The sequence below is a fragment of the Panicum virgatum genome, chromosome 1K, assembly GCF_016808335.1.
Source record: "Panicum virgatum strain AP13 chromosome 1K, P.virgatum_v5, whole genome shotgun sequence".
Classification (NCBI taxonomy): domain Eukaryota; kingdom Viridiplantae; phylum Streptophyta; class Magnoliopsida; order Poales; family Poaceae; genus Panicum; species Panicum virgatum.
In genome coordinates this window covers 50,326,417-50,338,896 of record NC_053136.1, presented here as the reverse complement: position 1 = coordinate 50,338,896, position 12,480 = coordinate 50,326,417, and the positions used below count along the sequence as shown (strand labels likewise).

General features: G+C 42.6%; 2 protein-coding genes across 2 annotated transcripts; both read left to right on the top strand.

Annotated features, from left to right (window-relative positions):
- The first annotated feature begins 135 nt into the window (after window positions 1-135).
- On the top strand, window positions 136-6,246 carry LOC120641124 (nicastrin-like). Its single transcript, XM_039917115.1, has 16 exons — window positions 136-341; window positions 1,249-1,362; window positions 1,499-1,616; window positions 1,864-1,943; window positions 2,029-2,105; window positions 2,222-2,299; window positions 2,399-2,470; window positions 2,591-2,664; window positions 2,820-2,952; window positions 3,024-3,095; window positions 3,403-3,522; window positions 3,767-3,838; window positions 4,448-4,588; window positions 4,718-4,802; window positions 4,883-5,324; window positions 5,556-6,246. Exons 1-16 carry the CDS (start codon window positions 272-274, stop codon window positions 5,818-5,820), a joined length of 2,013 nt encoding a protein of 670 aa, XP_039773049.1. The 5' UTR covers window positions 136-271; the 3' UTR covers window positions 5,821-6,246.
- A 1,196-nt stretch (window positions 6,247-7,442) lies between these two features.
- LOC120641111 (dihydropyrimidine dehydrogenase (NADP(+)), chloroplastic-like) lies at window positions 7,443-11,537 on the top strand. The gene is made up of 7 exons (XM_039917089.1): window positions 7,443-7,783; window positions 8,670-8,933; window positions 9,015-9,185; window positions 9,726-9,838; window positions 9,920-10,103; window positions 10,304-10,413; window positions 11,156-11,537. The coding sequence occupies exons 1-7, from the start codon at window positions 7,538-7,540 to the stop codon at window positions 11,310-11,312; spliced, it is 1,245 nt and encodes a 414-aa protein (XP_039773023.1). The 5' UTR covers window positions 7,443-7,537; the 3' UTR covers window positions 11,313-11,537.
- The last annotated feature ends 943 nt before the right edge of the window (window positions 11,538-12,480 follow it).

Below are 12,480 nucleotides of genomic sequence, written 5' to 3'. Positions count from 1 at the left end.
GCGCATCAAGTAACCAAAGGAGCCGCCCATTCCGGGTTTGTTTGGTCGGCCCACTAGCTTGTGACTCACACGGCCCATATTACTCGCCCACGCAACAAGGCCCACACGACCGTGTCTCTCTCCTCTTCCCTGGCCGTCCCGTCCCGTCCCGGTCGTCAAACGAACGGCGTCTGCCTCTTCCTCTCCGGTCCCCTCCACGGCTCCACCTCCACTCCCCCAGGCCCCAAGTCTCCCACTCCTCTAGATCGCCGGCCCCTCGCTCGGCTCGGCCATGGGGGGCGGCTCCGCGCTGTCCCTCGCCGTCTGCCTCGTCCTCGCCGTCCTCGCGCCTGCTGTCTCCGGTGAGTTGGTCCTTTCATACCATCGCCTACTCGAGTTGTTTATGCGGAATTTGTTCAGTCTAATCGAGACGCTCGCTTGCTTCCGTTGCCTAGTACGCTACGCGGTGCTCGGATTATAGGGTAAAATATGTGGGGGCTTAGGTGTTAGGTCCAGTACGACTTCGAGGTGAATTGGCCAAATTGGGTAGTAGAGTAGTAGACCTAAGCCTTGTTTGGTTCTAGGGACTTTTTTTTAAGTCTCTGGAACTTTTTAGTATTTAGAAGTATTAAATAAAGGTTAATTATAAAACTAACTGCAGAACTCTGGGGCTAAATTGCGAGATGAATCTAATGAGGTATATTAATCTATGATTAGCGGATGGTCACTGTAGCATCACTGTAGCAAATTATGAATTAATTAGGCTCATTAGATTCGTCTCGCGAATTAGCACTCAGCTGTCAAAAAACATTTATAAACAGATTTTATTTAATACTATAAAATAGTAAGATTCCTTTTGATGTGACGGGGACTTATGAAAAAAGTCCTGGAACCAAACAAAGCCCTAGTTAGCTCTAAAGCTTTGGCAAATCCTCGCTGCTGTGCTGGAACCTTGAGATTGGAGCTGCGCTGATGGCGCTTTGCGACTTCCCCACTGCTTTGTACTTCTCATTCTACGAATTGCTGCCACTGCTCTGATTACAGTTTAGTATTGAAATTGGTGTGAATCACTGAATTGTATTATTAGACTGTGACCATGCCCTCTTAGGGAATTAGTTAGAATTTTGGTGTATGATTTATCTGTGCATTCTTCTTAGTATTTGGGAGATAAGAGTGACATGTTTGGGCATACTTCTGCTCTATATCTATATTTCTCTACTCGCTTGTTCTACTGTAACTGGAGGATGCTATGGCCATTTCATTTTATAGGAGATGGTGCCACGTTGGAGTCAGTTCCAGACCTTGTGAAGGCAATGTACCTAAACATTGAAAGTTTCCCTTGTGTGAGGCTGCTGAATCTTTCTGGTGAAATTGGCTGTTCAAGTGAGTCTCCATTCTACAATTTACACTTATGATGTATGCTTAAGATAGATGTCTGGAATCTTCTGTTATCACTTAGAGCTGACGTCTTCGTGTTGTTAAGAGTAACTGGTTATGGGAATGCCTTTTATACTATCAGATCCTGGAAGCGAAAAGATCATTGCACCGATTGTAAGATTAACAAAAGGCAGTGATCAATTGGTTCAACCATCCACTGTTCTTCTTCCCTCAGATCAGATGTCAGATTTCTTTCTGAGGTACATGTGATCACAATTTTAATTATTTGCATGTTTCTAATTTTGTATGATCTGCATGTTTCTAAGTTTGTATGATCTACATGTTTCTGAGTTTTTATATGCTTGTGAAACATGAGGTGTTGAAGTTTGTCTCTGTTTTCCTTGGTAGAAAACAAAGGGAATCAAGCTTATTCACATTTTTTTAAGATTGCCGTTATATTTCCTTTGAGGTGTTAAGAGATGATAATATTTGGGTGCTATTATCCAGGGTATCCAATGATCCAGAATTTCACCAGAAGGTGTCTGGTGTACTGATCGAGTCTAATGGTGCAAACAATAACTTACAAGGTCAGTAGTAGCATCTCTCAATTTTCTTGTATGTAATTTGATATTTTGCCGCATCCCTAAGAATATGCTGTTTATGGCTATATAGAGTTGTCGCCGGATGGAAAATTTCCACAAGATGCTTTTGCACCTTACTCAAATCGCAGCCACAATTGGAATCCTGCTGTAAGTAAGAGGGTTGATCACAATGGTATCACCCTATCATGAGTCAAAGATGCTGCTTCCCTGCAATGTAGTTACATCATGCGTTGAATGTGCCTCAGTTGTTCTATATCTTGTAGGGATCAGGTATTATGTGGAACAGATATGACTTTCCTGTATTTCTACTCTCAGAGGAGAGCACACGGGTTCTGCAAAAGGTATTTTTTTTCTTACTGCTTTGTAATGCTCATTTTATGTTCAATTCCTCGCCAAACTCTAGTTTCGTGTTATATATTGATGATGACTGTCAATAAAAGGTTTCTGAAAAGAATAAGAAGACTGACAATGGATATAAAGCAAATGTTGCAGAATTCGACCTTGTTATGCAGGTTTGAATATTTTTTAATGGTCCTTCCTGTCTTTCATTATTATGTCTTATTGACTACAGAAGCATGACCTTTGATTAAATGGGGTTATGATTCTCTTCTTCTAATTGACATTAACTTCAGACAACTAAAGCTCAAACACATGATTCAGCATCCTGCCTCAAAGAGCGCTCATGCCTGCCCTTAGGAGGACACAGGTGTGTGCATTTTTTTTTTCATATCATATGTATTTTTGCAACGCTGCTCTTATGTTTGCATAATCATGTCCGAAGTTACTACCTGTACGTGTTGAGTGCGATATCTTATATTTTAGTTTTTTATCATAGTTTAAATCCTCGTATTTGAAGGGCAGTGTATGGGCTTCATTACCGCCAATTAAAAATGGATCTACAGAACATCAGAAACCAATAGTATTGGCTATCACATCGCAAGACTCTGCATCATTTTTCCGGGACCGCAGTATTGGTTCAGATTCTCCCATATCTGTAAGTTGATACTGGTTTTATGAATTCATACTACTGGTTTGCATAAAATATAATTTTTCAGTTTTTCACAGGGATTGATTGCCTTGCTCACTGCTGTTGATGCTCTTTCTCACATCCATGATCTAAGAAACCTTAAGAAACAGGTATGATATGATCAATGGAATTGTGTACGCTAGTTGCTTCCATGTTATTACACTGTATATTCTTTCCTCTCTTACTTAGAGGCTTAGAGCAGGTAACCAGCATATCTTATCCACCTGTCTGTCTTGGTTTTTTTGTATACTTGTCGTGAGCTTCTAGCTACTGGTACCTTTGCTGATGTCCTTATACCTTAGCTTTTGCATGGAATGGTAGATCTAACATGGTTTGTCGTATCACTCTCATTGAGTTTGTTGTGATTGTTTCCTGAAGCAACATCTTCTTACTGACACATTTCCATTTTTTACACAGCTTGTGTTTGCTGTTTTTAATGGTGAAGCCTGGGGTTATCTTGGTAGCCGGAAATTCTTACAGGAATTAGATAAAGGTGCTGATTCTGTGAATGGAATTAACAGCTTAATGATTGACCAGGTGAGTGCCAACCAGACAAGTTAATATTTGCAATGGCGGTCTCAAACTATTATTATCATTTTTCAAACATATACAGGCTTTGTTTGCGTCACTTTCTGCAGAGTTTATGCACTCCTAATTTGTAATGATTATACATTTTGGAAATTTACTTGCAGTTTTGAATCTCAAGCGATATACATCTGTTTTAATATCATTCCCAACCTCGCTTGTGTAATTATCTGAGCTCACTTTGGACATGATTTAGGTAGTGGAGATCGGTTCAGTTGGCAAGGCTGTAATTGAGAAATATCCATCATTTTATGTGCATGCTGCAGGGGTAAGGATTTCTGAACTGTCTGATTACTATTTACCACATGGTGCAATTAGAATATTGGCTTCTATATACCTTTTGTGATGTCTAAGTGCTGGTACATTGTTATGTGCTAAACCATACCATTTTCTTCACACAAAAGCTGGCCAACCTTGACCATGTGGAGATTTTATTCGTTATGTGCTAGTTATTGACATTACAGAGACTGGTAAAGCAACATTTTTAGTATTTTACTGGTAGGTTTAGAGAATTTTTGCTAATAAATATAAATAATTGTATGAACATATACTGAACTTTTTTGTGATGAGTGCCTATGGGACATGCCTATGTACGATTTGTTTAGTCTGCAATCCTTTTGATCGTTCAATTTAGAAGAAAACACTTTTTTCCCCAAATTTAGAGGCAAGTATGTTTCATTATATCATGTTATGAAGATACTTACATGGAGAGATCTACCGGAGTAAATGTTGTTGCTTTGTTGAGTAAAGGCATATTATGCACACTGGGTGTCCAAATAATGGCCATGTGTGTGATTAAAATTGCATATTTAGTGATTTAAAATGGTATTCGTAGACACCATTCCTTCCTGCTTATATTTGTTCTTGGCTTATACAGAATTCATCAGCTTCAAACAAAATATTAGATGCACTGCAAAGTGCCAGCAAGTCACTTGGTTCTGATAATGTTAAAGTAAAACAAGCAGCTTCATCAAATCCCGGTGTTCCACCATCATCATTAATGTCGTTCATAAGAAAGGTAGCTGTTCCACCGTCCAAATATCTGCTTGAGGGACAATTTTGTTCTCTTAATTCATAACATTATTGTTTCCAATATATGTTTTTTTAAGAGCTCTGCTCATGATCTGGTATCAATTAATCAATGCAGAATATGTCAACCTCTGGAGTTGTGTTGGAGGACTTTGATTCCCACTTTTCCAATAGATTTTATCATAGCTACTTGGATAACCCTGGTAAGCTGACATTGCATAAATGTGACTACATTTCTCATGAAAACCCATCTGCTAACCTGTGGTGTTTCCTTTTTCTGCGGCAAACATCAATTCTTCATCAATAGCAGCAGCTGCTGCTTTGGTTGCCAGGTCGCTGTATATTCTTGCTAGTGCTAACTCAGTTGTCGATCTCATGACACTGAACACTATAAAAGTGAATGTTTCATTAGTGGAGGAACTTATTGGATGTCTACTTACTTGCAAGCCTGGTCTTTCTTGCGGCCTTGTGAAAAGCTTCATTTCTCCAAGCAGCACTTCCTGCCCAAGCCATTATGTTGGTGTTTTTCTAGACGATCCTTCTGGCACACAGTTTCCTTCATATGCAGATGACACCTCTCGGTTTGTATGGAACTTCTTGGCAGACAAAACTTCTACTTTAGCGGGTAATAAAAGCTCTTGTACTGGAAAGTGTGGTGATGAAGGTGAAGTATGTGTAGGGGCAGAGGTGGAGGGTGGAGGTAGATGTGTTGTATCTACAACCAGGTAACGTTCTGTGCTTACTAGTTATGCAGCTAATTTTTGTGTAATATTTGGCTGCTGTGGAATAAACAATTTATATATACCAGAAGAGCTCTGGCTCTTAGTATTTTTCATGTTATTAGCTAACTTATAATTATTGTAGTTTAGCAAAAGGTTTAATCCTTACTTTCTCCTTTCCTCCCTTTTAGCCAACTTATATTAATTCACTGGTTATTGCGAAACATCGCTTCCCAGGTATGTTCCAGCATATTCAACACGGGTGAAGTTTGAGGACAATGCATGGCATGTACTTCCAGCAAACTCGTCAGATCCAATGGGCGTAGTGGATCCTGTGTGGACTGAAAGCTACTGGAACACAATCGGCCTCAGGGTGTATGCAGTGCAAGATTCAACTTTCGATTGGCTTATCCTTCTTGCTGGTCTCAGTATCACTGCCGCATCGTATTGTGCCGTGCACGTCGGCAGAGCATACATTTCCAAGGTCGTCAAGCGCGACTGAAGCATTATTGACCTGCTCCACTGACTCTGGGAACCCCCGGTCTGCATGTTCTGGGATTTTGAGCTGGACAACCGAGCTAATTCAGTTGGCGATTTGTAGAACATTAACAACACATCAGCACATGTGATAGGGTGATTGAACTGCCGAGAAAGCCACAAGGAATTATGGAACCGTCCAGCTGAGGAGCTGCCTATGGACCTTGGATTTGCATAATGTTCTTCATCATTGTGCATTTGTGCTGTGGTGCCCTTGTCTTGGGCCGGCAGCTGTAATATGAAAGGGTGCCCCTGACACGCTTGGCACTGAAACTGGTTGGTAGATTATCAGACGCCTCTAGGAGGATGTTTCCAGGAACGTGCGTCTTTCTGGGTTTGTGGATCATTGGGTGAATGAATGCTACGTATCTATCCAGTTTATGGTTGCGTATGCCTGTTCCTCACGACTCCATGGCTTTTACACACTCCAATTATTACACTGGTAACTCGCATCGTGATTGGATCATGAGCCGGGTTTGGCTTACCGTTCCAATCCAGTTGTCATGGTACGGGCAAGCTGGTCGTTCGTCTCTGATCCTATCCTCCACCGATGATTGCGTATTTGCCATGTGACTCATGTCGACCCCGTTTCGCATGCATTGCTGTTGGTTATATCAAATTTTTGGACATATGCATGGAGCATTAAATGTAATTGAAAAAAATAACTAATTACACGGTCTAACTGATTAGCACGAGACGAATTTTTTAAATTTTATTAATCAATAATTGAATATTAATTGTCAAATAACAACGAAAATGTTACAGTGTCAAAATCTAAATATTTTCGCGAACTAAACAGGGCCAACTTGGGGGTGAAAGTGCTCGTTCTGCTTCATGTAGGCTGGAGCAGCTCAAATTAATTCTTGAGCAGTTGTGGGGTCTACTACTGCATGGAACGCGTGGCACACATCCTGCCGGGAGCAAGCGACAGATGGGGTGTCTCCGCTCGCGGTGCGTTGCTTGCCGCGGCGCCAGCGCAGGACAACGAAGCCACCGGCCCATTATCACCCGCCAGTTTGGACGTGATCCCAGGCCACGGCCGAAATATTCTAATCAGGCTCTCGCCCAGTGCGGTTAACCACCACCGTCGAGAATCTTTGTTGCTGTTAACGTCGTCTCTCATTCACACGGCAGTAGATTTTCTTTCTTGTCAAATCATGCTACCATTTTTAATTACATTGTCGCAATCGCAAACTCGCGATTTTCCTCCACAGGCTACAGAACCGATAACTCTCACAAGTCAGAGGCGTGTATCCACAAAAAAGGTCGTTGGAAAACGTAAAGAGAAGATGTAGCTTAGCAGCTGTTATCTTTAATCGTCATCTCGCATTGTGTAAGGCCCTGTTGTTTGCATGATGACAAATGCAAACTGAATCAATGGGCTTCTTTCAAAACTAAAATCCATTGAAATTTAAGAAAAATAGGTACGGTGCTCCAGCAAAGGAACGGCATCTGATCAGAACACGACACCGTGAGCTGAGTCATGACCACAGTCGCTCTCTGGTTTTCCTTATCCCATAATCGCCTAGGTAACTGAAATGGTAATTGTGCGTGCGCCTAAACAAAGCTCCTTTATCTGGCGCTATAAAAATGGGCGTGCCTTTCCCCCTCATCCGTGATACTCCCACAGATTCTTATCGGAAGAAAGGAACCCCCCGCGGAAGAGCCAAAACCACCGCACCATGGAGTCGCTGATGACGCTTCGCGCTCGCGCCTCGCCGTCGCCGCTGCAGCAGCGCCGGCTGCCGGGGCGGCAGCGGGCGACGCCCGTCCGCGCCACGGCCGCCGGCGAGCCCGACCTCTCGGTGCGCGTGAACGGGCTGCAGATGCCCAACCCGTTCGTGATCGGGTCGGGGCCGCCGGGCACCAACTACACCGTCATGAAGCGCGCCTTCGACGAGGGCTGGGGCGCCGTCATCGCCAAGACCGTGAGTCGCTCTCCCTCTCACTCCTCCCCTTCCCGGTGGCTCCGGTGGCTCACCTGCGCGTGGTTGCGTCACGAAGCTGGCACCCTTTTTTTCGGTCTGAATCCGTCGGCATCGCGGTGCACTTGAGTACGATCTGTGGGGCCGTTGCTGAGAAATTCAGTGTTAAATTGCTTCGATCACGTAAGGAGCTGACGCCATTGCCGTCTGGCCGTATGATCCCCATTTGGGGTGGGACGTACAGCGGGGACCAATTCTAGGTCGCTGAGAACTACTGAATTTGTGCTCGCTCTTAGGTTAATGTCGAACAAGTGGGGGGTAGTGCCCAGTGTGGCTGGTTGTGCGAAATCTAACCGTGGAACCATGGATGTGCTGATCACGTTAGTTTCATTGTGGGGACAAATCCTGTGATGAGTGCACAGGTGAGAATTGACAGCAGCTGATAAAATCGGACAATGCAGAGAAACTGCTATTCTGCTAGTCGCGTGTGATCAGAGAATTGGCTGTAGCATATACATTTTGTGCATTTTTTCCACACTGTACTACTGACGTATATCACTTGTCCAGGACTCCTAATGACTAAGATAAGCCATTTCTGTGAAACATAACTAACACATTGTTCCCCGGTAATTTATTGACCTGCATTTGGGGTTGGATAGCCAAGTTTTTCATATCAATCTTGCATCCTTCATAGCTACTAGTAAATATGAGAAATTTTCACTCTGCTAGTCCAGTTCTGCGTCGGATTGGACCTTCTCAATCATGAGTTCATGACTTTAACTTTGTTGGTTCCACTCTGCACTACATCTGTGTAGTCATCACTTCACCACCAATCTGTTCCTTTGATATCTTAACATCATAAGCATTGCTGTTTTGGCATGATTTTTAGGTGTCTTTGGATGCTGAAAAAGTTATCAATGTGACTCCTCGTTATGCAAAGCTTCGGGCGGAACCAAATGGAGCTGCCATGGGACGCATCATTGGATGGCAGAACATTGAACTCATCAGTGACAGGCCTCTGGAGACCATGCTGAATGAGTTCAAGCAGTTGAAGAAAGAATATCCTGACAGGATACTCATTGGCTCAATTATGGAGGAGTACAACAAAGCTGCATGGCATGAGCTTATTGAACGTGTTGAAGAGTCTGGAGTGGTACCTTTCTTCACTTGTTTATTTTTGGTGCATCTGCATACTTGATCATAATGGAATGCAACTGATATTTGTTTCTGTTAGGATGCTCTTGAGATTAATTTCTCATGTCCACATGGCATGCCAGAGAGAAAAATGGGTGCTGCTGTGGGACAAGACTGTGATTTGCTAGAGGAAGTTTGTGGTTGGATAAATGAGAAGGCCACTGTGCCTGTTTGGGCAAAGATGACTCCTAACATTACAGATATTACACAGGTCAGTCTAATTTATGTCCGTATGCATTGGTGCAAATCACATGCTATTTGTTGACCTGTGTCAACAAGACAACAACTAATGGCATTCCTAAGTTATTATTTACCCCCCTAAATTGTTTCACGTCGTTGGCTTGTTTTCAATTATAAGTAGTTTGATTCTCTGATTTAACTTTTGTTGATCCTCCAGAAGACCAGAACAAATCTGATTAGAAATAAGTAATGTGCTTTATATGTACTGTTTTTTCTGTTACATCTTTTATGGTTTTTGGATTATATCAAGTTGTGAGTTCTGCCCCCATTTCTGTAAATGAAGCAACATATGTAGCAGCTAACTTATCTCCCTGGAAATAGTTTTATCATCCTTTTCTACCTCACACAAAGGTCTGAGCCCCTGAAATCATATTATGTTTACCGATTTCCCAATGTTACCCTAGTACTTTACTGAACTGGACATTAGATTTCTAAGTAAGATTTTTTCTTATTTCATTTTTCGAAGTATTAGAATTCATTTTCCCCCCATCTTGACTTGACATTTTTGCAGCCTGCAAGAATAGCTCTTAAGTCTGGATGCGAAGGAGTTTCTGCCATTAACACAATTATGAGTGTCATGGGGATTAATCTCAAAACGCTGCGTCCAGAACCTTGCGTGGAAGGGTTAGATTCAATTCCCTGAGTTATTTTTTGTAGCATGCTCATTTATTTGTTACAAAGTTGAAACATCATTTTGTTTCGCAGTTATTCTACACCTGGGGGTTATTCTGCGAGAGCTGTACACCCTATAGCACTTGCTAAAGTCATGCAGATAGCAAGGATGATGAAAGAAGAATTTGCTGATGGACAGTCTCTCTCTGCAATTGGTGGAGTTGAGACTGGCAATGACGCTGCTGAGTTTATTCTTCTCGGTGCAGATACAGTACAGGTGAACTTTAAAACGATAAACAGTGTATTTGCCTCCTAATCTGGGGAGCAATATTCCTAGTTCTTTTACCATGCATACTCATGGCTTCTTCCGCACATGGTGCTGAGTTGTATTGTTTATTTAACAAACAGCACTTTCACAGTTATCACCTTGCATACCCTGGCAATTATCTAACCATGACTGACAATCATAAATCACAGGTATGCACCGGCGTTATGATGCATGGTTATCCCCTTGTGAAGAAGCTTTGCGCAGAATTGCAGGATTTCATGAGAGAGCACAACTTTTCATCAATTGAAGAGTTTCGAGGGTATGCAACCACTTCTCATATCATGATTATAGTGTTTGATATTGTGTTTAAAACCAACTGGAGGAATTACTTTTTGTTGTACATCCTCTGTGTCACTCATACCTTTCAAATTTCAACTATTTGCCCCATTCTTCCAATCATCACTAAAGCATGCAATAAACTTTTATCAGTAAATCATCAACATGAGGGTGCAGGGCCCTCCATAGTAAAACTAAATGCTCAGGACTAATGGCTATGCGTCTTTTGCTTCCTTTGTAATCTTTTGCGGCTACATGTTGTTACTAAGTGGAAGGTGAGTTCTTTAACGAAGGCGCCCCTTAAGTCCTAGAAAAGACTGGCCCTTTCCAGAAAGAGAAAATGATGCGGTGTAAATGGGTGGAACATAATCATTAAACAAGGAATTCGTAACAATCAAGTCCTAACTTAAGTATGGGTCCTATAGAAACATTCCTTCTGCCCTGGTTTGCATCCCTGGGCCTACTCTGTGTGAATGCTGTGGAAGTGGAACGAAGTCTTGTGTACTGATGTGATGATTGATTCCTTGACAATTTGAGCTCCTTTTACTCTGTTGTCACTAGGAAGCTTCTCAGAAGCATCATTAGTTCAGTGCTAGATATGCGCACCACTTATAGAAAATACCTGGGCTGCCCCTTTCCAAGTTGAAGACAACCATGCTGTTGTTTTCTGCTTTTCTGTTTTTGTTGAATAGCATAAACTAAAACCGGTCTTCGCATCATCTCAGGGCCTCGCTCCCGTACTTCACAACACACACAGATTTGGTTCACAGGCAACAGGAGGCTATCAAGCAGAGGAAGGCCATCAAGAAGGGCCTTCAATCAGACAAGGACTGGACAGGGGATGGGTTCGTCAAGGAGACCGAAAGCATGGTATCCAACTGACGCATCTCCATGATACCCCCCATGACCCCATCCTTCCCAGCATACTTCAACTTGTGACTAAACCGCGTTCATCGTGTTTGAGGAAACACTGTAAAACATTTTGCTTCATTCTGTTAAATAAATTTAGCATACCAGAATGTCATACCCAAGCATGTAATCCTCATCTGTACATGGATCTGAACCCTATAGAACAAGTCATGAGAACTTCACATGTTGTTTTCAGCGTCTGGTGATTTGTGAACGCCTGAACGGTGACAACCGGTAGCATTGTGCAATGCACTTTTCATGTGAACACGAACTCGCAACATTGAGCTGAGGAATATCTGGACTTGACCTGGTAAGCTTGGAGACTTGAAGTCCAGTACGGGGTCTCTTGAGTGTGTACCACGGTGATGTCTGAGCCTCTGAGGACATGCTGGCCTCAACCTCAAGTCAGGTCCAACTTCAAGTCTTCACCAATACTCGTTTGTTTAGTGCAGCACTCGCGTAACTGGCGAACATGCTGCAATTGCGAGCTACACGGCATTGATCTGTTGGGCAGGACGACAGGTACTCAGATTCAGTCTCTCGGAGAAGTCAAGTTCACATCCTATGTTCAGGTTTCTGGTAACTTTGAGCTAAAACATCTTCATAAACGGAAATAGGGCTAGCCTGATGTTTCCTATAAAGTCCCGTTTCATACTCGGCCAACAACCCTAGCTTGGTGCCTTCCAAGTGCCGTCTGACAAGGGTTAAAACTCAAAACTGAAAATTATCCCAAGGCAAACACCACGCCGTCAGTCAAACTCAACCCTTTTGGTAAGCACACCAAGGAAATTCATTAGTTCCCACTAGCATCGCCACTCATGTCTCCTCTAGTCCTCTCCCTACCCATTCCTCTGCCCATATATATAACAACCACTCATGACTCATGATTCACACCACAAGAACAAGCAACCTCATTTCCAAAACAAAAAATAAGGCCAAAAAAAATAAATAGAAAGAGATCATCGTTTGATTTGTCTGACACCAAGAACAAAGTCCTTGACATCCTCACAGCATGTACTAGCAACATGTCGCTGGCACAAGCAATGGCCTATATAGTCAACCAGTAGCAGCCTACCAACAAACGAGTACCTGTCGTCCAGACTGAGAGCGTGATGTTCAATTAGAAGTTAGCAGTTTTGAA

Coding starts and splice junctions, on each gene's coding strand:
- LOC120641124 (XM_039917115.1), top strand. CDS start 272: ATGGGGGGCGGCTCCGCGCTGTCCCTCGCCGTCTGCCTCGTCCTCGCC. Junction 1,944..2,028: donor TGCAAACAATAACTTACAAG/GTCAGTAGTAGC, acceptor ATGGCTATATAG/AGTTGTCGCCGGATGGAAAA. Junction 3,839..4,447: donor TTTATGTGCATGCTGCAGGG/GTAAGGATTTCT, acceptor TGGCTTATACAG/AATTCATCAGCTTCAAACAA.
- LOC120641111 (XM_039917089.1), top strand. CDS start 7,538: ATGGAGTCGCTGATGACGCTTCGCGCTCGCGCCTCGCCGTCGCCGCTG. Junction 8,934..9,014: donor GTGTTGAAGAGTCTGGAGTG/GTACCTTTCTTC, acceptor TGTTTCTGTTAG/GATGCTCTTGAGATTAATTT. Junction 10,104..10,303: donor TCGGTGCAGATACAGTACAG/GTGAACTTTAAA, acceptor CATAAATCACAG/GTATGCACCGGCGTTATGAT.